The sequence below is a fragment of the Psittacula echo genome (genome assembly GCF_963264785.1).
Source record: "Psittacula echo genome assembly, chromosome: 5".
NCBI classification, from domain to species: Eukaryota; Metazoa; Chordata; class Aves; order Psittaciformes; family Psittacidae; genus Psittacula; species Psittacula echo.
Window position 1 is genome coordinate 725,454 of NC_137739.1, and position 21,601 is coordinate 747,054.

Here is a 21,601-nt window from a genome sequence, read left to right on the forward strand (position 1 = left end):
CAGCATCCAACTTGCAGGTAACCGAATCCCCCTCGACCATAAATGCGCCATGTCCTGCCCAGCCAGCCCCTGGGTTACGACACAAACAGCTCAAGAAATCTGTATTTCTCACGTATTCTGTGCATTCATTTCCTTAGCAAACATGGCCATAAAGCCAGCAAGCTGAATGGAAATCTACCCTGTAATAGCTGTACTAAAGAATCAACAGTTTACATTCATATGTTAATTTCAAACTGGAATTAACCCAAAGTGCAACATGGATTAATTTTGGTTTCCCATCGCTTCCCCAAGTACCCCAGACTTCAGTTTTAAGCCATACAATTGACCCTGTCCAACGTTTTCTGGTCCACAACTTCAGCAGACTAAATAATACATTAATATTCCAACATGGCTACGATAAATTCCAACAACCCTTAATCCCTACCTTAGCATTTCATTTGTCATAAATGAGCTGCTGGCTTGGTAAAGTTTGCTCTGCCCACCAGTATGTGATGTAGAATCACATCAGGGCAGAAAGCTCCCACTACCACCAGCACAGCTCATTTACCACCCACGAGCTTACAGAAGCGAGCGGTAAAAAGGAGGTTTCCATAAAGCACAAACCTGCTGCAAGCCCGGAGCAGGGGATGGAGAGGTTACAGTGAACAGAGGGATTCCAAAGAGAGACGCTTCCAACTTATGTTGCTTTCCCACTCGGCAGACTTCACCAGAAAATGGAGGAGAAGCATGGTGTCATTTTACTGCTCCCGGAGAGCCGCTGCCAGCTCCTCCTGAGCGGGGCCACGGCTCCCTCCAGCCCCAAAAATGGCAGCCCTGCCACTAACTTTAGTGCAGATGGAAACCAGCTTCTTGCTCGCACCGGCTCGGCAGGCAGAGATCAAATCACTCCCGAAGCACACAAAGAGCAGCACCGAGCTGTCATTTAAGTGTTTCTTCTCGCTGCTGCCAGAGCTGACCTCTGAGAAATGTGTTGTGAGGCTCCCTGCCCAAGTGCCATGCCCCCGAGAGTTGTCAGTGCTGGAATGCTGAAGGGCAAGCGGAGGAAGCCTGGCGCTGGCGCTGACACACGTAAGATGTAGTGCTAGAATTTTCCTGGTGGAAAAATGGCCGCAGCTGTAAGCTGAGCGAGCCAAGCTGGAAAATATCCCACCGCTGCCAAGCCGTTAACCCCTGCGCCGCCGCGCCGAGGGGAGCCCCGGCTCTCCCAGCACAGTGCTCCTCACTGGGCATCGATGCTGTTCCCCTCCAGCACTGAAACCCTAACAAGTTTTCTGAGCTGGAAAAGGACAGGGAGGGAAGCGACAGAAAACATCCGCACAAAGACCAGAGGAGTCTGTGTTGGGGCAATGGTGCTTCCCAGGGAAGAAAATGAGTACCAAGTTTCCAAGGTGGGAAATATGAGTCAAAGATTTCAGCTCCACACCCAGCTATTTTTAAAAGCACTTTCCGTTTCAGTGGTTGACTCAAAGTTGATGCTGCTCTGCACTAGCAGCAGTGCTTTACGCCTCTGCCTTGACAAAGCAGAGCAATCCAAGGCTGAAGACTGACAGCAGTTTTCAGCTCCTGCTCGCACTGTTTCCCAACACGCAGCAGCATTGGGAACAGCTCACCACAACACCAGCACCTACACTGCCCTTTGGCTCTCACAAACTACTTGGCTAGGGTATTATGTATGTGCATTGAAGGGTGTGCAGAGAGACATTTCAGCTCCTGAGGACATCTCCTGCTGGAGAAGCACACTGTGATTGCTGAAGTGAGCACAACAAAACTCACATGTTCTTAAACAGCATTTACTCGAGTGCTTGGCTTCTCAGCAGCTACTTGTGGCCATGGCGCAGTTTGCAGAGCCCTGTTTTAGGAGGAATTGAGGATAAATGGATTGATTTGTCCATCTTGAATAGCGCTGACATTAAACACAGCAAAAATACCCTGCTGTGGCAGAAGGAATACCACATCACTTGTCAGTCCTGCATTATTCACCTCAAGTAAGGCCCTTCAAATGCTACTTATTTTTTTCCCCAAATGCCTGGTACTGGAGCACTTGGAGAGCACTTGTTGAGTGTGAATGTGTTGTGCCAGCTGCTGCACAAACAAACCTTCACTTGGCAACTAAGCTATACACTAATCTAACTCCTATGAATGGCCTCTTTTCCTTTAATACAGCCAGACATGTAAAACTAGATGGGTTGGACCATCTGAAATCCACAGGAATGACACGCATGCATTTTTAATGACAATACTACAGTATTAAAATATTGCTTGTACCAGAAACATCTGGATCAGCATCATCTTCATGACTTCCGTCCCTAATCCTGAACAGGAAAAAATCAGCACTACTAACTTCCTCGGAAGGCAGCCTTAGAGCTTCACACGATCACAGGTAGCTACTTCAGCTGTTACACAGCAACTTCTGCCTTAGCTAGAGCAACATTTTGGAGTCTCCCAAACTACGCTTAAACCCAAGAAATAACCAACCACCCACACCACTTAACCAGCTCCTTCCTGAAAGAAGGAACCTAAGTGTGAATTATTCAGAGATCCCATACTCTGCTATTTTATCTTCAGCTCATGCACAGAATGAATTATTTAAGACATTAACGTGATGGAAACTTGGAAACTAATGAAACATTAATTTGCACCCTGAACACAAGCAGGCAGAACCAATGATGCCATGAAAGCGCTTTGTGCAACGTAACCACGGATTTTGTTCTTAGAGAAACTGTTGCACAAAGTCCTCTATCTGAACCTCCTCATGTCTGCTCTGCTTCAGGACAGCCAGCGTGTGTGTGTCTGTGACAGCTCCACATTCCTGATGAACTTCCTGAAATACCCTGTTAATAACAAGCATGTAACGCTAAAGTTGGAACTTAACACTTCCTTGGTAACCATCAGGCTCCAAGGAGAAAATGACCAGAAGAACATAATGAAAAGACTGGCTGTCCTTCAGGAGAAAGCAGTTTTCATCCAACCAGGTACCTCAGGGCAGGATTTGTGCCCTCCTGCTATTTTCAGCCATGCTGTGATGCCGGAATGCCAGCGCAGCACAAGTCCATAGGTCAAATGTTCATTCAAAATGGACCTTATTGTTTACACTCTGTTTCACCACTTTCTTCTTTGCTATCTTTTCAGATATATTTTATTGCTTCAGAGTAAAACCAAACTCTTCGACAATTCTTTATTTACATCTGGCATACTATCCTAGAAGCTTTCTGGCAGGAATGTGCAGGAGAAAACAAACGCTCAGCCTGTACCGCAAGTGTAATTCCATGCGCTGCTTGAAAAAGGGTGCTTTAAAAAACAAGCAAAGCATATTTATTAACTACAATACTCTTTCAGCAGCTTTATTAAGCATTCATACAAAGACACACACAGAATTCCCAACTGGTTTCAGTGACCAGAGCCAGGCTGGAAGGGCAGAACCCGCACTCAGCCCTGTGAAACCCAGAGGATGGCTGCACATCTGGAACGTGGGCTCTCATCACCAGCACTGGTGCAGCTCCCACTGCCTCAAGTGATCACTACTCACAGCGAAAGCACCATCCTCCTCCTCACAGAGCCCCCTGAGACACGAACCCAGGCTGCCCTCACTGCCTCCTCAGAGCCTCGGCACACACTGAAAGCCTGCTGCTCCTACTCTTATCTATTTTCTTTTCCTATTTAAACAGGCACTAAAGTATACACTGCACTTCAATAAATGAGACAAAACCATGCCTCCTGATAGCTGTAATTGCGCTGCAGCCCTCAGCAGGAGCATCAGTGCATTTTGTATGTGAGGAACCTGCCTCTTCCATTCCAACCTCATGTGAACGAGGATGCTGCTTCAAAGGCACATTCCACAGTAATGGCCACTTCCATTCGTTTCTCTGCTCTTCCCAAGCACAGTATGTCCTCTACTATTTTACTACCTTCATGCCAGAACAGCACTTCAAACACCTTTTGATTTTCCAGCAGTAATTGCATCTCTGCTAAGCAGGGCTTCTGAGCTCCTGCTTCTACCACTGCTCCAGCGAGTAGTAAATTAAAGCCAATGTTCCCCGAAAACAGGGATGCAGCAAGCACTCCCCACATGAACACCTAAACAATTACTGTCCACTTCCCAACTAACAGGTTAAGAGCTAAAGAGAAAGTGAAAAGAATTCCTCTTCCCCTTCTCCGGAGGCCGGTTGGAATGGGGATCTGCATAAACCCCACAAACATTCAGAGTAACCGTGGCATTCTCAGCCTGCCATCAAACATCAGAATTACAGCTTCCAGGTATGGTCATCGTGATCATTCAGGCAGGACGAACCCTCCACATGCAATAGCTGGTTACAACCAGATATATCCATTACTTGTCTATCAAAAAAGGGGAAGGCAGAAAGCAAATAAAGAAAAGAACTCAAGGTATTATCTATGTGACTGGTGCTGTTCAAGTAACTGAGCATGGAAACCAGGAAGAACAGAAGAGTCCAATCCCTGGAATACACCCTTGGTCATTACTCTTCTGTGGTCACTGTTTGAAATAGTACAACCAAAGTTTCAAGAAGCCCATCATTCAGTTGTGAGAAGAGCTTTCGGGTGACCCATCTGATTCAACATATTTAACAATGAAGGAATGATACAGAGAATAGAAATAACTGTAAAGTAACTTACCTTTGATTTTTTGTTCAATGGCCTAGAAGAAGAAAAGAGAAGTGTCAGTGATGTGTGCAGATAAAACCCCTGTATGCATGTGCCGCTTCATAAAGCAACATTAGCTTCTGATTCCCCTCTTTTAACATGTTTTAGAGTTATTTAATTATCTACTTCAGAAGTGTCTCTAACCACACCATGCCTATTATTCTTCATGCCTAGAAAGCTGTTTAAACGTTACAGAAGACAAAATTAATTTGAAAGATAAGTACATGAAACAGACTGCATTAAACTTGCAAATGAAGATGTTTTGAGCGAGTTAAAAACTGTGCCTGGAAGCAAAGAACTGCCACCACTTTTATTGCAGAGGGAGGGACTAGACATGTAAAGAAGAAAGGAAATGCAAAGACTTTCCAAGTCATTTTCAAGACTCAACTGGTTACACCTATGATACTGCCAACATTAGAGATCTGTTTGACTAAAATTGCCATTAAAAATCACAGGATAAATATGGGGAGAGAAACACGTCTGGTATGGAAGCACACCTTAACTGCAAGGGTTTAACTACAAACCAGCAAAACTGAGTTCTCAAAAGCACAGCTCATAGTTCTCCCTACCTGCAACGGGAGTTTTCTTAATTATCACTATTAAAATGCACTATTGCCAAAGCACAACGAGATTTAATTGGATATGGTCACTCTGGTAGCTGTATACAGCCCATTTTAATTACGGTATCACACATATTCATAGGAGGCAATAAATTTGCCATAATACTTAAGCTATGATTGTCTATAATTGAAACCGTGAGGAGAAAGGAGCACATATGAGTGCAACAGAGATGTACTGATGCACTGATGTGATCTGAGTCTTGGCCAGGTTCAGACACCAGCACTGGTAGGGCTGACTACTGAAACACTCTTTAACAGCTCTCCAGTGCCACAGCCTCACTTCTCCTAAGGAAATCAAGAGAGCCTTAAACCCCCCATTTCAGCTTCTTTAGCTGACAAAGGCAAGTATACACACAGAAATTGTAGCTGTACTGTCCAGAAGTTCAAAATGTGGCCTCTTGCTCCCACGAAACCCTGAGCAGAAGCTTTTCAGGTTTCTTATTTATGCTCTTTGCTAAAAATAGCTGCAGATGGAGACCCTGCAAAGCCTCTTCTGAAGAACCCCACTTACTGCAGCACATCAGCCACTGAGCTAAGAAACCAAACCAGGACTAATGCTTGCATCAGTGTATCAAGCCCCCACCCTGCTTCAGTTTCAGTTTTGCCCATTTTACCCTATTACACTGCCTCCAACACCACTGCCCGTATCCCCATCTGCCAGAAGGCAGCTCCTGCGCTTGGGGCCTCATATAACGCACCACAACTCCTCATCACACTCTTTGCTCAACAGATTTAATTCAAAACTGTATTTTAAAGGCTTGGGAAGTTGCGTGTGCACTGCCAGCTCCCGGGTGCTATATGCACAGCAGCTGGCTTTGAATCAAGTGTCCAAACCCCATTTGTATGCTGGCATAAAAAGGAGACTGGAATACAGCGGTTGATGTCCCACAGAAGCTGCTCAGCATCAGGATGCAAGTGCAGAGCATGCCTTCTTCAGGTCAACTGCCACACCTCTGCGACTGCTGCTGTTCTAGCAGGTCTTTTAGTTCAAATTATCATAAAACTACAGAATACATAAACCCAAGCACTGGCTTTTCCTTCCACAGCACAATGACACGATGCCCCTTCAGTTCTTGCCATGCCAATGTGCGTGTTTAGAGCTTACCCTGGAGAGCTGGTAACCTCCTCCCCTCCTCACCTCTAACTTAAGAACCAATTCACTGACCCATGAAGAGCAACATGAGACAACCTAGAACTTCTCAACTACTTTTTTGCTATTTCTGACCCTCCATAGCACCCAAAGGGAAGAATGGAAGAGAAAAGGTCACATTCCAAAATACACCAGAACTTGGTCACAGCAAAATGCTTTAAAAGGCTTTGCTGGAGAGCCTGTGGTTGAGAACACAAACCAGGATGTTCTTAAGAGACACATCCAGCATTAGTCAATGGAATCAGAGGAAACTGCTACGCAGGTTCTCTCTGCTCCCACCTGAAACGGACACGTTTACAAACACATTTACAAGCTCCTCTCAAGCTCAGGGTCAATATTAAGAATCAATGGCCATGATGAGTATCTTGACTGTAAACAGGACTCTGAAGCGTTTACTCTGAAGCGTTTCTGTGATGTTGCCATCCCAATACACCTCTGCTGTCAATATTTTCATTTTTATCCACCTTCCCTCATACAAACTGTCTTATGACGCATGTTTCCATATGGAAGGATAAGAATATATAGTAAAGGAAGGATGCAGCTGAAAGTCACCATCTTAAAAAAGAGCTAATTTTATTCTACTAATAAATGCATTAACATTGAGGAAGTTTTTAAACATGAAATCACTTCAACTGGCAATCAGGAAAGAGAAAGCTCATCTCAGAACATTTAACCTCTGAAATGGATCACAAAGCCAACAAAGATGTTCAATGTATCAGTTACCACTAAATAACTGACAGTGCATTTAAAGCTTAGAACATTAAATTAAACAGAAAACACTTCTGAATAACCAAGCTGACCCAGTATTTACCAGTGATGAAACTAAAGTAACCCAGAAGCAGGGGGGTTATCTTTGAACGTCCAACATACCTTTTTTTGAGCAGCTTCCTTCTTCTTCTTGTCTTCTTTTCTCTTTTTCCTTTCTTCCATCAACTGTTCTTCCTCTTCTTGCACAAAATCCCTGAACCACACAGTTTGTAATTAACTTTCCCAAAATACAATCTGTACACACTTACATTCATTTAAGAACAATTATTTCACAGTGACACAAAAGGACAGGGGAATTCTACTTCTAATTGGATAATATTTCTATAGGGACTGTGCAAACCACAAGTGACACAACCTGAAGAGCAGCTGCAGTGTCAGGCTACATGTAAGAGTGTCTTTCTCCAAAAGTTACAATGAAGCCATGAATTCCATTCAAAAGGCAGCACAAATTCAGATGTAGGTTAATCCCTGCCTGCTATTGTGCATTGCTATGACTGAGCACACACGTCACGGCTCACCCAGCCAGGCAACGAGTTCCCTGCAGCCACACAGACCCTTTGGTGCTGCCTCCACTGCCTGGACACCCATCAGCTCCCTGATCCCAAACACCACCTCTGCCAAGAAACACCCCGTGTGCACTGTACGCGTGGCACTGCTGACATGAAGCACACATGATGGCACATGAGCTGAAGAGCATGGGCACACCAGAGCTGTCAACAGCAGAGCAATTCTGGAGCACCTTAAACAAATGACAAAACCATAACTTGACAAAAGTGAAAACAAACCCCATGGCATTAATCTGAATGCAGTTAATACAAGGTTTTACATGCTAGAACAGAAGGTTTAGCAGCAACAGCACTCTGCAGATTGCACTGTTTAAAAACAGACTTCAGCCAAGGCAAGATGAAAGGCAGGACATGGGGAGTATAAAAACCAGGAAGAACTGCAGAGGTGCAAGCACACTTTAAGCCATCAGGGACTGCAGGGACTAAGATGTGACACAAACATCAGGATAATGAAAATAAACTTTTCTTTAAGGCCATGCTTGGAGAGGTGCAGGGATTCTTGGTAAGAATGAGGACATGACCAACAGAACAGACCATGGTCACGAGCAGGCACAAAAGCATCTGGGCTAATGGTGCAAAGACCTCGTGACAACATGAATGTGCAAGTGAAGATCGGTTGTGTTGTACATGAGAATAACACTGACTGCTCACAGAAAGGACAATTCTGAAGTTTAGGAAGTAACAATAAAGCTGGATATAAACATCAAACAGTGGTGGCAGTTAGCTTTTGTTAGAGCATGGTAACAGGGAGAGAGAACATACAGTTACTTAAGCGTTTGAGACTTGGAGAACAAAGGCTTTCTGTAGACTAGAAAGCCTACCTGCAAGACAATTCTCTGCCTTTGCAAGGTCAGGAGTGTTTCTGAGTTCAAAGTTTGGGAGCTGTTGCCCCATCAGTGCTGACCATACAGTCAGGTGATGAGATTTAACAAACAGGTTGAAGATGTTTTTCAGACCCCTTTCTGCAGCATACATCTAGGGTATAACACACATCCTTTCCATGTCCTGAATCTCAACACGAGCTCCACTGCACATCCACCCTTTCACTGGGCAAACCGCTTCTTCAGACTAATCCTAATTTCTGTGATACTCCGAGTGGGATGTGGGAACAAACTCCATATGTGTTGAGTAAGTAAAGGAAGAAGACACCAAGTTCTCTCTTTGAATAACCTTCAAAGATCAGCACAAGTCCTCTCTTTTAAAGGAACATTTCACATGCAGCTGGTGTTCCCCCAATCTGTACACACTCTATCCCATCAGCTGCAGCTCAAGTAACAGGAGGTGCTCGGATTCAAAGCTGCTGTGCAGATCTCTGGGCAGCAAAACTGATCAGAGACATGGAGGTGATTTACTGTGGCAAAGGAAAAGGCCAAGAAACAACTGCTGGAAGGGAATGAACACCCCTGTCTGTGACAAGTGGTCCTGTCTGGTGTCTATCTCCAGAATTCAGGTCTGCACATGAAAAGCACTGCTTTTATCTTTGCCAAGATATACCTACACATCAGAAGCAAAGCCAACTGAATACAGTAAAACCCAAGACACTCCACAAATATTAGGACTTTCATTACTTATTTAGCTATATAAGTGGCGAATTCTGCTTTTAAGACAGCTCAAGTCCCTTTTACAATGAGTGCAAGTGCAGGCATCACTCTGGTTCGGTTTTGTCTTTTTTCATTTTCAGTTTTTAAACCCACATGTGCCTCCCAGGTGCCTGGTTCCACTGGGACAAATCCATGCAACTGCCTCCCTTTTTAATTAGACAGAAGCTTCTTTCAGCACGTGCCTCTCACTGTAGTGGTGTCAGTGTAAGCGATACTCAACAGCAGCTCAGCAGGTCTCCTCCTTACAGCAGCTCAGCACACTTTGCACTCTGTGTAACACTGCCATGCTCTGGGAAGAGAATGTACCCCCCCCCTGCTGCCTACCTGAGCTCTACCTTTAAACTGTGAGCCTGCTCTTTTGCCCATCATGTGATTCTTCAGCATGAAAAGTGGTTCCCCTCCCGCTAAGGTCAATGCTGTAATAACGATACTTGTATTTGAATGTCAAGTTGTGGCCACTTGGCTATTATTAATAGTGGTTTCAAACAAGAAGAGCTGTGGCAGTATTTTCACATGACATTCACTGTGGAAGAAAAGAGCCAGCAACATGTAAATTATTTATAAGGCACAGAAACTTCTGAGACTATTAATGTGAGCACACCAGGAAAAAAAAACCCCAGGACTGCGTTTTGGGTGAGTGACTGAAGCAGTTTTCTCCAATCTATTTTTATTACTACTAATACTGCCAGACAGCAGCTATGCTTTATCTGGATGGCAAAAATCAATTTGTCCGGGGGGAGGAAAGTTTTGTATTCCCAAACCAAGTATTTCTTAATTAGAAATCTCTTTTCTGACTTCTCTCTGTAAACAGTCTTTGGAACACGGTTATGTGTGTCTGTAGAGCAACTCACACAAACAAGAATCAGTCTTCACCCCCACCTGTTGAGATCTCCGGTCTCACTGCAAATCCGATTTCATCCTCTACTGGTTTCTTTTCCCAGTGCTCCCTTCTGTTGGAATAACACTGATCTGTTGCACATCCAGCACCCTTTTTCTCCTCTCCCACTCTCAGGGTGACTTATAAGTGCCCATCAGCCCATGCTATGTGTCACCAGATGCAGCCTGGCACCGCAGACATTCACCAGGGGAAGAGCTGCAGCATACTCTGACCATGAGCAGTCAGCCACCACCCGAGTCGTTCACCCTGCATACCCAGACCAGCAGAGCATGGCTCCCAAGAGCTTCCACACACCAAATGCTATCTTTTAAGATTCTCTAATACCAGAGAGCAAGCATTAGTTAGTTTTTTTTTAAAGGAATTACTGCTGATGTTTTTAGGTTTGCAAAAAAAACCCAAACCTGAAAAATGTTATTTCTGAGCCCCCTCTATTTCAGTTGCACTGAAAATCACAAGCCATCACATACACTGTGGCTGTTCTGCATTTGATCACAAATTTATCATCTGGCTGCAACCAGTCTCACTGGAAATGCTGCACTTGCAATTAGAGCTCAGAAATTATTTCATGGACAACTAAGAGGTTACTCACGTACCCACAGAACACAGTCACAGTCGGCCAGTTTCATTCAAAGCAACGCCTTGGATGCTTTACAAAGGTGAGGTAATGACTAGCCTGCAGTGACACGTGTGCTCTGTAAAGGTGATGCAGAAGCCAGCTTTGTCCATCCTGCCACCTCCCCATGACATCCTCTTTCCCAAGGGGAGGGAGCATGCTGTGATCCAGAGTCATCATTGTGCAGCATCAGCCTGTTCTGGCCACGCTCCTTCCTGGGGTTCCCCATCCCCAGACCTCCCCAGCACTGGCTGTGCACATCTGATGGGAGGCAGTGTCCAAGGCCAGATTGGACAGGGCTTGGAGCAAGCTGCTCTAGTGGAAGGGGTCCCTGCCCGTGGCAGGGGGTTGGAACTGCATGAGCTTTAAGGTCCTTTCCAACCCAAACCATTCTACGAGTCTATGAGGTGTACCAATGCTGCAGGGTGGTACATTGCTTAGGACTGTGGATAGGAACAAAAGTTACAGGGGTCCTAATAACCTGAGAAGATTTCTAGGCGATAAGAAAGCCACTGGTGCTTTGCTTTGTGTGACAACTTTCCGTGCGTCACGTCCAAAATGAACACGAACTGAATACATGAACTGAAAAACCATTCCGTGTTTAGAAGCAAGCTGTAGCACTTTCAAGAGCAAGCAGAATGCAAAGTAGCCTTTCACAGGAAAAAAAAGTAACTCATCAATCCTGCTGCAGCCACATCAACAAGATTGGGTTTTATTTTTGGAATACAGATGCTAACACTAACACACCAAGGTCTCTGGAATATTCTACCACAGCATCAGCTTTTTGTTCCCACACAGGAGCAATAAAACTCCTAAATGATGACACCGTGATCATTCTGTTTTCATGTGTTTAAGAAAAACAGCTTTCAGATTACAAAGCCATGTTAGAACACATTGAAAACCTCTGTCATGAGTAGCAGGACCTTGGCAACACTTGAAAAAACATTACCCACCTACAGTCCATGACAAGTTTTTAAGAGTACTAGACGATCATTGTAATGTTAATTCTCAGTGACTGGTAAACAGAACTAACCCAACTGTACAGTTAAATAACAACAACAGTAACAGCCTTACTGCCCCTGCTCCTCACAGGAAACTGAATCTCTGCAGGAAGGCAGCCCTATTCCCACCGCCCTCCTACACAAACATAAACCTGAGATACAAATCCAGCTTCACCTATTAAGTCATCACATCTGAAGCAGAGCTCCTGCATCGCCATCTCTGACAGCTGAAGGCGCACACTCCCTTTATTCTTGCTAACACATTAACACAGGCCCTCAACAGACAGCAAATGACGGTATTTATGCCTCAGATTCCAGCACCCATTAGAACACACCACAAACAAGCTACATTTTTAATGCTACTCCTTGAGAAACACAAGTGCTACGCAGTGTTTCCCATTTATCATCCCAGGCTTTAATAGCCGCCTTTTCCCGCTGTATTATTCTTTGTGTACAAACTATCAGCAGCTTCATGTTATTTTATAGCACGTAACAAGAAACACTGCAGGAATCTGGTCTTACAGTAACAAGACAAAGCCAGAAAATGAGCAAGCTCCTTTGCTGGGCTTTGCCTTACATACAGGTAGGTTTAATCCACCCCTGTGTTGGAGGTGCCTGTCAGAGCACGCTCAGTCCATCAGCTGGACAAACGAAAGGCAACAACCGAGAACTGAATTTGGATTTATAACATGAAGCTATAAACAGACATCTGTTATCCCCCCATCAGCCACCCAACTTTCACTAAAACACACGTACAGGGAGTTTCCTTTTCCTCCTGCATAGCTGGATTGGCTTGCTCAAGGTTAAATGGTCTTAGCAGAAATGCAAAGATTTTTCATTTCAGATCAACTGAAAATTAAATACCCCATCATAAGAAATGAACATCTGAGGCTGGAGCAGAGGCCTGGGCTTTAAACAGCTTAACTTGAAAAGGGCTTTACGTTCAAGTGACACCAAATGAAAATGGATCTAGATCTCAGGAGAGGCTGCACATCAATGGCTCCAAGAGGATACAAGCAGAACCTGCCAGAATCTGCCAAACTTCAAACAGAGAGGGCATCAGATAAATGTTTACTGTTATTTACTGAAAAACACCTTTTCTCCAGGTGTGCACTTCAGCACAAGTCTTGTTTGTGTACGTGGAAAAAACCAACAAGCTACCAAAACACCTTCCTCAACTAACCCATTAAAGTTTTTTCATCTTCTAGAACAGTATCACTCTGGCAGGACAGAGTGATCCTGGTGATCTTTGACAGCAAGTCTCCCCCTTCATCACCATCACAATTGTGTGCCAGTAAACAAGAGCAGCCACATTCTGACTTCCACAGCCAGCTCTCCTCACTCCTCCTGTGTCTCAAGTTTTGATGATGCTAGTTTTATGTACGGCTTGCTTTGTTATTTGGCTTGTGAACTGGAAAAAAGCTGTAACCTCACCGTGTAGACACTTCAGGTAATATTTATAGCAAATCATATTTCACTTATTAATTCTTGGAAAAAAAGTTCTATTCATCTTTAATTTCAAAAGCTCCAGCTTGGCATTGTAAAAATACCTGGGCTGAACTAGAGATATTTAACCTCTATTCCTATATTATAGAGGAGGAGAATCCAGGATATCCCTATTTTCCTCGAAGACACGCTGAAGATGTGATAATTACCGTCTGTGCAGCATGTTATCTTCTGTTATAATATACAAAATGGAAACATGTTATGCCACAATAAAATTACAATTCCAGTCACCTCGCTGAGGAAATTACAGTTATGAGCAGGATTCTGACACAAACTAAGCCCTAAGACACAGCACTGCATTATTACAACCTGAACTCAGTATTCATCTCCGAGTGAAAGCCTGTGAGCTGCACACAGCAAACTCCAGCACCAAAATAAACCAGGCTGCCATCCACTGTGAACACATTACCTGGTGTTCCCCAAACCAGAACCACCCACACAACAGCACTGTTTTCTGGATCCTGCAAGCTGGCACTAACTGCTAGCTCTGCCCTCCACAAACACTGCTCAAGCTGCCGGCAGCATTCCAGATGCTTACGCACAGCGTTTTCTGGCCAGACACCCTCAAACCCCCTCCAAACCCACACAACTCCACAAAATGATGGTAGCATGGTTTAAAGATGCTGCTTCCATCCCAGCAAGTGCTTTTAGAAGCCTTGAGGCTGTGAAGGGATTCTCCCAGAGGTATTTCTGCAGTGGGTCTCCTCTGAAGCACCCTCAAGGCTGCAGACATGCTGGGGTCCGGTGTCACTGCGATGCCCCTGCACGCCAAGCAGACAAGGGACCACTGGTCATGGGTCTCACAGGGGAACTGCTCTGCTGTGGGCAAAGAGCAGTGAAACCACAAGCCAGCCTCCCAGCAGCCCTTATTCTAACTGAACCTGAAAAGATAACTACTAGGTTTTACCTTCTGCCCGGATACTACATGGAGTAAGCATAAAAGTAAGCATTGGAAGTGATTACACACTGGGGCTTTTGAAAGCACTCTAAAAGCTTCTAGTGACAAATATAAACAGGAATTTGGGGGGAAACAAATAAATTCTTTCCCCTATTTGCTGCTCTTTCTGTTACACATGAACTTGCCATGCTACAGGTGCAACACTGCCAGATAGCTACATTTAAGTGTCTGGCATTGAAAGATCACTCACAATTCTGCAAAGACAGTAAAGACGGATGGATGGAGGGATGCACACATGCTGCTACCTATTCAACCTGTGTGTGACATTCCACACTGACTGTCAAACATTGCTGAGGCTTTATGTTTTGATAATATTTCTGTATTCTGACCTACAAGTTCCCTAATCTTTATTTTTTAAATTATGCAATTACACACATGTCAATGAAAATGATTTCTTTTTCTGTTAAACCCCCAACAGCTTTTCTGCTAAACCATCATTACACAAGAATTAACTGTAAAATGTGGATTTTGATTAAAAATGGAACCTCCAATTCCTTTGCCAAAGCTTCCCACAAAATAGCAAACAGAGCACTCTCCAAGTTGACGGAATAGAAACCAGGGCTTTGAAGTTAACAAAGAAACAAAACCAACAAACCCCACCAGTGCCTTAAATGGAAAGGCTCTGGCAACCAAAACCACTCAGCGTTTAACACAGGAGCAAAGGAAGCCTCAGGCACCAATAACAAAACAAAACCACTTTACACAAGTGCCTGTGCTGTTCTTTCCAGCTATTAACATATAGAAGAGGTGCTGCCAAGCTAAAAATTGAAACAATTACTCCAGTGAATAATTAATTCATGTTTGTCAGCTACTTTCTGTTCTGCTTTTAGTGCCTCAGTCTTTAAGTTATCACCCTAAAAGTGATCGAATTCTAACTACCACATCTCCCTCTACCAATTGCTTGAACACACTCACTTCTCCCACTCTGCTAATACAGGAACTGCTCACCAGAACTAACTCCAAACTACAAGCACTGTAAATGCACCATAGTTCTGGAGTAGGATTTCTGTTACAGTTTCACCCTGAAGTTTCATCAAAGATGCTCACTGCCACACAAGCATATAAAAGACAAATCTCTCTCTCAAGAAGTTTACGATCTAAATACACAAGGCATCAGTAGCAGCAATAAACAATCCCTATCTTCACTTAACAAATGGGGAACCGAAGGAGACCGATTAAACTGCTTGTCCATAATCACACTGGTCACGCTGGGTATCTGTAACAGATGCACAAACCCAAAGGACTGCTCAAGTCCAGCATCTTAACCATAAGACCACACATACTCCAGACGGCTTCAGTTTTATTAGCACCCTATCAAGTATACGGCACAATGGCCTTGCTGTGAGCCTAGGAAAACAGAAGGTAAACGAAAGTTACCTGATGGGGACAACCTGACGATTCTGCATGAGCTGAAAGTGTGTGGAGAGAAGAAAGGAATGTTTGATTTTGCCCAAGTATGTCTAAAAGTCTTGAGAAGTATGAACAGATGCTGTCTTTTTGCAGTAAATTCTTCCCATTTGCTGAAGTTTTCCATAAGAAGTTTATTAGGAAAAAAAACCCAACAGAAAATCAAGAGCTTAAATATCAACAGACACAACTCCATTTCTCACTGTTTCTCCACACCTCTGTCACTGAGCCATCTCATTGGTTTCCTGCAGCGCACAAGGAAAGCCTCATGGAAATATGGTGGTTATTGAACATGGAAGAGTAAAACAAACAAATTGTACAGGAAGAACCGAGGAGATACATGGATGGAATCTAGAGGTATGCATGGTTTTAGGCAAAAAGCTTTCTCTCCCAGAACATGGGCAGCCTGCAACCAATGCAGATGGAACCTCTGAAGCAGAAACACAGGTGAATGAAAGCAGTGGGTGAATCTTCCCTATGATTTGCATGCGTGTGAAGTGAGAGTCAAAACCCTGGGTTTGGGGAAAAAAATACTGTAAACATATTTCAGATATTTACCTTCTCTCAGTTCCACATAAATGAGGCAGGAAAGCCCTGTTTACCAAACAGAAGTCAACAGTTAGCTCTTAAGTCAAAAGAACTAAATGGTGATTTTTACTGGTTCTGATTTTGACCAAATGTAGCTCTTGCGTTTCTCCAGTCATTAACGAACAGCTCTTGTCCAGCAGGAGACTGAAGAGGTGACACTTAACTCTTAAACAGGACACAAGGCAGCGTGCAATAGATTTACCTGAATTACTGATGTAAATCATGCACTCCGCTTATTTCTGAGACCAGGATTATTTGCACAGGACCAGGCATGTAGGCATTTAAAAGAGAACACAGATCAAACGAAGGTTCCTTTTGCAAAAGGGCAAACAAGGCAAATTGCTAATCCCGAGTTTAAAGCAGTAATCACTGCAACTGGATAAGCAAGCTCTGGTAAAATCTAGAACACTTGTCCTATCGCAAACCCACAGTCCAGGCCAATATTCTCAGCAAGATAAAAGAAGGATATTTACTGCCCATGAATTTATAAGCACAGACTCCAAAGGTGACTTCAGCATGTCCATGAAGCCACACCAACGTTCCCTGGAGCTTACAGTCTATATATACACTCCGCAGTTTTAGATTAAGAACAACTGTAGCCTGGGTCTATTTGCCTTTCCCAGGAAAAGCTATTTGCTCTCTCACAATTTGACTGGGTCACTGAAAATTTAATAAGATCGTAAATAATGACATTAGAGAAAGAATGAGGGCTATCTGCTGAGTTCTACAACTGGAACGCTATTAATCAGGCTATCCAGAGCAGGCAGGCCACAGTTTTATCAGCCAGTGTGCTCACACGGTGGAAACTCCCTCCCTGAACATAAGCAGGTTTCTGAAAACAACCAGTGTATTAATGTTAACTTGAAACTAGCTCTTTTAAACACATGAAACATCCCCCTCTGTGTCAGAAAACACACAGACCATTCCAGAGCAGAACTCAGTGAACCTTGCTCTGTCCCCATGCCCCAGCAAGCGCTGAGCTGCAGCAGTTCTATGGGTCACTTTCTCTTCTGTCACTACCTGTCTCGCCTGCCAGCGTGCCCAGAGGCCTCTTAAGGTCAGAAAACTGTGAAGAACTACCAGCTTACTAAGACTTCACCCAAGTACTGCTTTGCTAGCACTCTGCCCATCCCAAAATCGCTCCTGGCACCACGGCCACACCGAGTGCTTCCCAGCACACCAACCGTTTCATTTTCTATTTACACAGCATTTTGGTACCTTTTCTGGACAGATTCCTTCAAGAGCTGCAATTTAAAATCACTCTCTTCAAGTAAACCCCATTTAACAGTGACTTTGCATTTAAAAGCAATATGCTCAGTGTATCTTAAAGATTGTAGGTATGTCAGCAACAAAATGGGAAAAACTAGTCATGCTTAAGCACGGTACCCAAAAAAAGGAAGACACACACTGCCAGCAGGGGAGAGCCAGTCAGTTTTCAGTGTAGTCATGAATCAGCCTGGACACTGGAGACTGATTAGACACGGTAAATAAGAAAAGGTGCCAGAACCGAATATTCTATCAGTTACACTCGGGTTTCAGCAGGTTTCAAACAGCCCTGGTAGAAGGCCCTTTGAAGTTCAGTTGCAAAAGTCCCTTTAGGGCTCGATTGAAAGAGAACACAAAAAGAAAGCAGGACAAAAGTCAAACCCAAAGAATGCAACCAACGGAAAGAGGCAGGTATCTGCAAGGAAGGCACCACGCTAAAAATAAACGGTGCACAGGAAGTAACTTCTGAAGTACCAAAGGCACGGATGCTACTGGCACAGAATTCTCAACATAACCCTTAGTCCTGAGCTGAGGAACTGAGAAAAGGAGCTGAACAGTCTGCAAAGCTCTCAAACAAGAGCTACATGCTCACGGGAAACCAGCTGCGCTTAACTCCTCATGGAAAAAGAGGCAAAGAGCTAAGAGTTATACAGCAACATAGAGCTTATTTGAGCTTAAAGCAAGCTTCTTGCCAAAAGCAACTATTTCTGGCCTCCCAAGAATATTTACCTGAACTTTATAGAAAAAAACCCCAAATCAAGCAAGCCTTTAATTGAATTCTCAGCTATTGTTGGGTGCCGCATGTTCGGACAGAAAAGTAAGTTATTCTTCTCTTCAAAACCCTGCCCTATTAAAGAAACTCTATTCTAGAGCCTGATATTGTTATTATGTAAATAGCGCACGATAAAAAGGTGTTTATAGAATTAAATAAATTGCAGGGATTTCGCTACGTAGCCAAGGACATTTTCAAATTCAGGGTGGTTTTTCTCCTTACAATTAACACGAGATTAAAGCTCCAGATTAAGCTCACAACGATTTCTAGCCCAAGGCCAATTCTTGTTCCGAACTGTAGGAGTGAATACAAATGAGCATCTTACCTGCTTAGTTTTCTTTCGACTTCTTTGGTAGCTTTGGCTTCCAATTCTCTGGAACAGAAAGCGGTGTTGGTTTCCATGTCAACAGTAATGCAGCACAAGGCAAAAAATAAACCAGGAGCGGGGTTAAGGTGCCCTCAGGGCTCCCAACGTGGGCTCCTCCGGAGCAAACACAGGCTGCCGAGGACCCCGCGGCTGCTCACCCAGGGGCAGGGAGGCGATGGGGCACGGCCGCCACCAGCCACCCATCCTGCGCTACACACCCGAGCGCTCGGAGGAGAACAATTCTGCTGCATCACTTTACCCGAGAACTTGCCCGGCACCCGCCCGCCCGCCTGCCCTGCCCCGCCACCACCGGATCGCCGGCCACAAAGGGCTGCCCCCTCCGCGGAGCGAACAATGCCGAGCCCGGCGGGTCACAGCTCGGCCCCGCGGGGAAACCGCTGCCTCCCGCCGAGCCCCCCGGCCCCAGCCCCTCCGGCCCGGGCGGGCTCCGCGCCCGCAGCCCCGCTCCAACCCGGGCCGCGGCGGCGCTCCCCCCACCGCAGCAGGGCCGCCCCGAGGGGTTCCCCCCGCCGCCCGGCCCCTCCCCGCCCGCGGCCGCCGGGCCCCCACCGTGCCTCCCGCCCTTGCCGGCCCCGCGGTACCTCATGTATGTAAAGTGCTCGGAGTCCGTCCCGGCGGGGCTGCGGCGCGGGCCCGGGCTGCCGCGGCGGCTCTATGCGGGCTGGGCCCGACACTGCGGAGCGGGAGGGCCCGGCAGCTGCTGCAGCACCGCCGCCATTTCCTGCCTCCTCACCCGGCCCGGCCCGGCCCCGCCGCACAGGAACCGAAACCCCGCCCCGGGCAGCGCTTCCGGGGCACCGCGCTCGCCCGACATGGCGCCGCAGCGACCGGCCCTAGCAACGGGGAGAGGCGCCGGGCCTGGAGCTGTGGCGGGACCGAGGAGGACGAGCCCCGATCACCGCCACCGGGCCCGGCCGCGCCGAGCGCTGCTCTGGGAGGGTCTGTCCGGAGCCCGCAAGGGCCGCGGCGGCAGCGCCCGGGGACAGGGTGACCCCCGTGGGGCGGGCAGCGGCCGGTGCTGGAGCTCAGCGCGCACCCGGGGTTCCTGCCGCACGCTCCTCGAACATTGCGCAGCGGGCACGGCGGGACGGGGCACGGGCAGGATGCAACACGCACTTCTGAGAGTATCTTTCCCTGCGTGAGCAGCTCTTTGAGGTGCCGCTGGTGCGCTGTGCCCAGCTTTGAGGTGTCCGTAACTACAGTGATGGAGAAGTTAAAGTGTGAGGAATCAGGACAGAGTTAGAGCGGTCTCTGCTCCTTCCACCGGCTTTGTTAGGCGGAGGGAGGGGATGGAAAAGTATCCAGCGCTTGCGATCCGAGGTAGAAATTGATTTGTGTGAACACGGCTTAATCCCCAAAGTACACAGAGAGAGGCTAACGTCAGATCCCTAGAACGAAGAGCGAGGGATTGATGAGCCGGGTCCGTGCCACCGTGCTTGGCTTCAGCAACAATATCCCAGAAATTAATTTGGAGAAAGCAAACGAGTCAAAGAACTGACATGGAGCAATGGAGGAGAATTAAGAACCCGAGTGCAAGGAAGTCTCACAGTGCTGAGCAGCAAGAAAGCGTGTTTTAAGTGCTTTTAACATTTTAAAGTGTTATTACTGGCGCCGATAGGAAATGTAGAATAAGAAGCTTGCTTAGAATATTGCTTTGAAACTCTTGAGTGCATTTAAGATACCTGTATTTGAAAACATTATGGCTCATTTCTGCTTCCGATTTCCAGTGCCTACAGCAAGATGCAGATGCAGCAAACTAATAGTGAGTGATACAGGTAATGGGTTTCTCCTTAGAAATGGAACTGAGAAGGAGTTAATGCCATGCCAGGTACACCAGCAGTGCACAGGCAGTGAGGGTGTATCGCGCTTGTAGCTTCATCTCTGCCTAACAACTTTAGACAAGCTATTGAGCTGTACCAGTCTGGCTGTACGCTGTCTGGCCACAGGGCTGGGTTGCTCCGGTGCAGAGCTGTCACTGGGGTGGCTGTTACTGCACCGAGCTCTAAAGTGCTGGCTCAAAACACCCCAGCAGCCTGCACAGCTGCCGTCCAAGGGGTTGATTGTTATTGGAGGTGCTACAGAACTGCTCAGCAGTTTAATTTGCTTCTCAACTCCCACTCTTTGCATGGAAATAAGCCTCATCCTGTCTGCTGGATTGCAAGAGCTACTGAGGGAAGGGGGTTTGTTGGCATAGGAAAGTTCTTGGTCTCATTTTGCATCTGGCTTGCACATTATCGCAAGCATTTTCCAGCCCAGTTTCAGTCGGCCTTTACCATTCCTGTTAATGCTGGTTGAGAAATTAATGCTGTTCTGTTCACCTGCAAAATAAATGGATGCCCTGGACAAATGAGCAATCGTCTCTGGAAATCTGCTGCGAAATCAACTGTCTTTCTGCCAGCTTGAATAGAGCAGGGCATTTTTCAGCTGAAGATTATTTTTGTTCATATGAAAAAAGTTGGGATTGCCATGTGATAGTGTGTAACTGAAAGTCATTATTTCCTGACGTGTGATTCAGCTTCCTGTTACTGTTTCATTCACAGCGCTTCTGTTTTATCTGTCTTTAACGGCTTGATGTAGGAGGACTGCCGTTGAGTCTGTCCTCAGTTAAGAAGGCTAATAAATGTTATGTCATTTCGTTAACTGCATTATGCCACTGTCAATAAAATTCATAGTCAAGGTCTGTAGCTTTCTTTATTGTTTTAGATTGTTCTCTAATTTTATTTATGCACATGCCCCTAGCAACTAGACCGCTGCAGTGATTGCTTCCATTCTGCCCTGTAAATACTACAGCTGATTGTACGCTGTCAGCAGATCCTTTGCATTTACTAACCCTGTACTAT

At 45.6% G+C, this 21,601-nt stretch overlaps 1 protein-coding gene across 3 annotated transcripts in view; it reads right to left on the minus strand.

Annotated features, from left to right (window-relative positions):
* Window positions 1-21,066, minus strand: part of TNRC6A (trinucleotide repeat containing adaptor 6A) — a 48,488-nt gene extending 27,422 nt beyond the window's left edge. For 2 of the 3 annotated variants that reach the window (XM_080617188.1, XM_080617187.1), the window contains exons 1-4: window positions 19,343-21,064; window positions 18,699-18,746; window positions 7,300-7,390; window positions 4,633-4,654 (exon numbers count right to left, since the gene is read on the minus strand). In XM_080617188.1, coding sequence (XP_080473314.1) covers window positions 4,633-4,654; window positions 7,300-7,390; window positions 18,699-18,746; window positions 19,343-19,347 — 166 coding nt within the window. In that variant the 5' untranslated portion in view covers window positions 19,348-21,064. Of the gene's footprint in view, window positions 1-4,632; window positions 4,655-7,299; window positions 7,391-18,698; window positions 18,747-19,342 lie in introns of all 3 variants that reach the window. The other variant, XR_013956775.1, reaches the window with a different exon arrangement.
* Window positions 21,067-21,601: the final 535 nt, after the last annotated feature.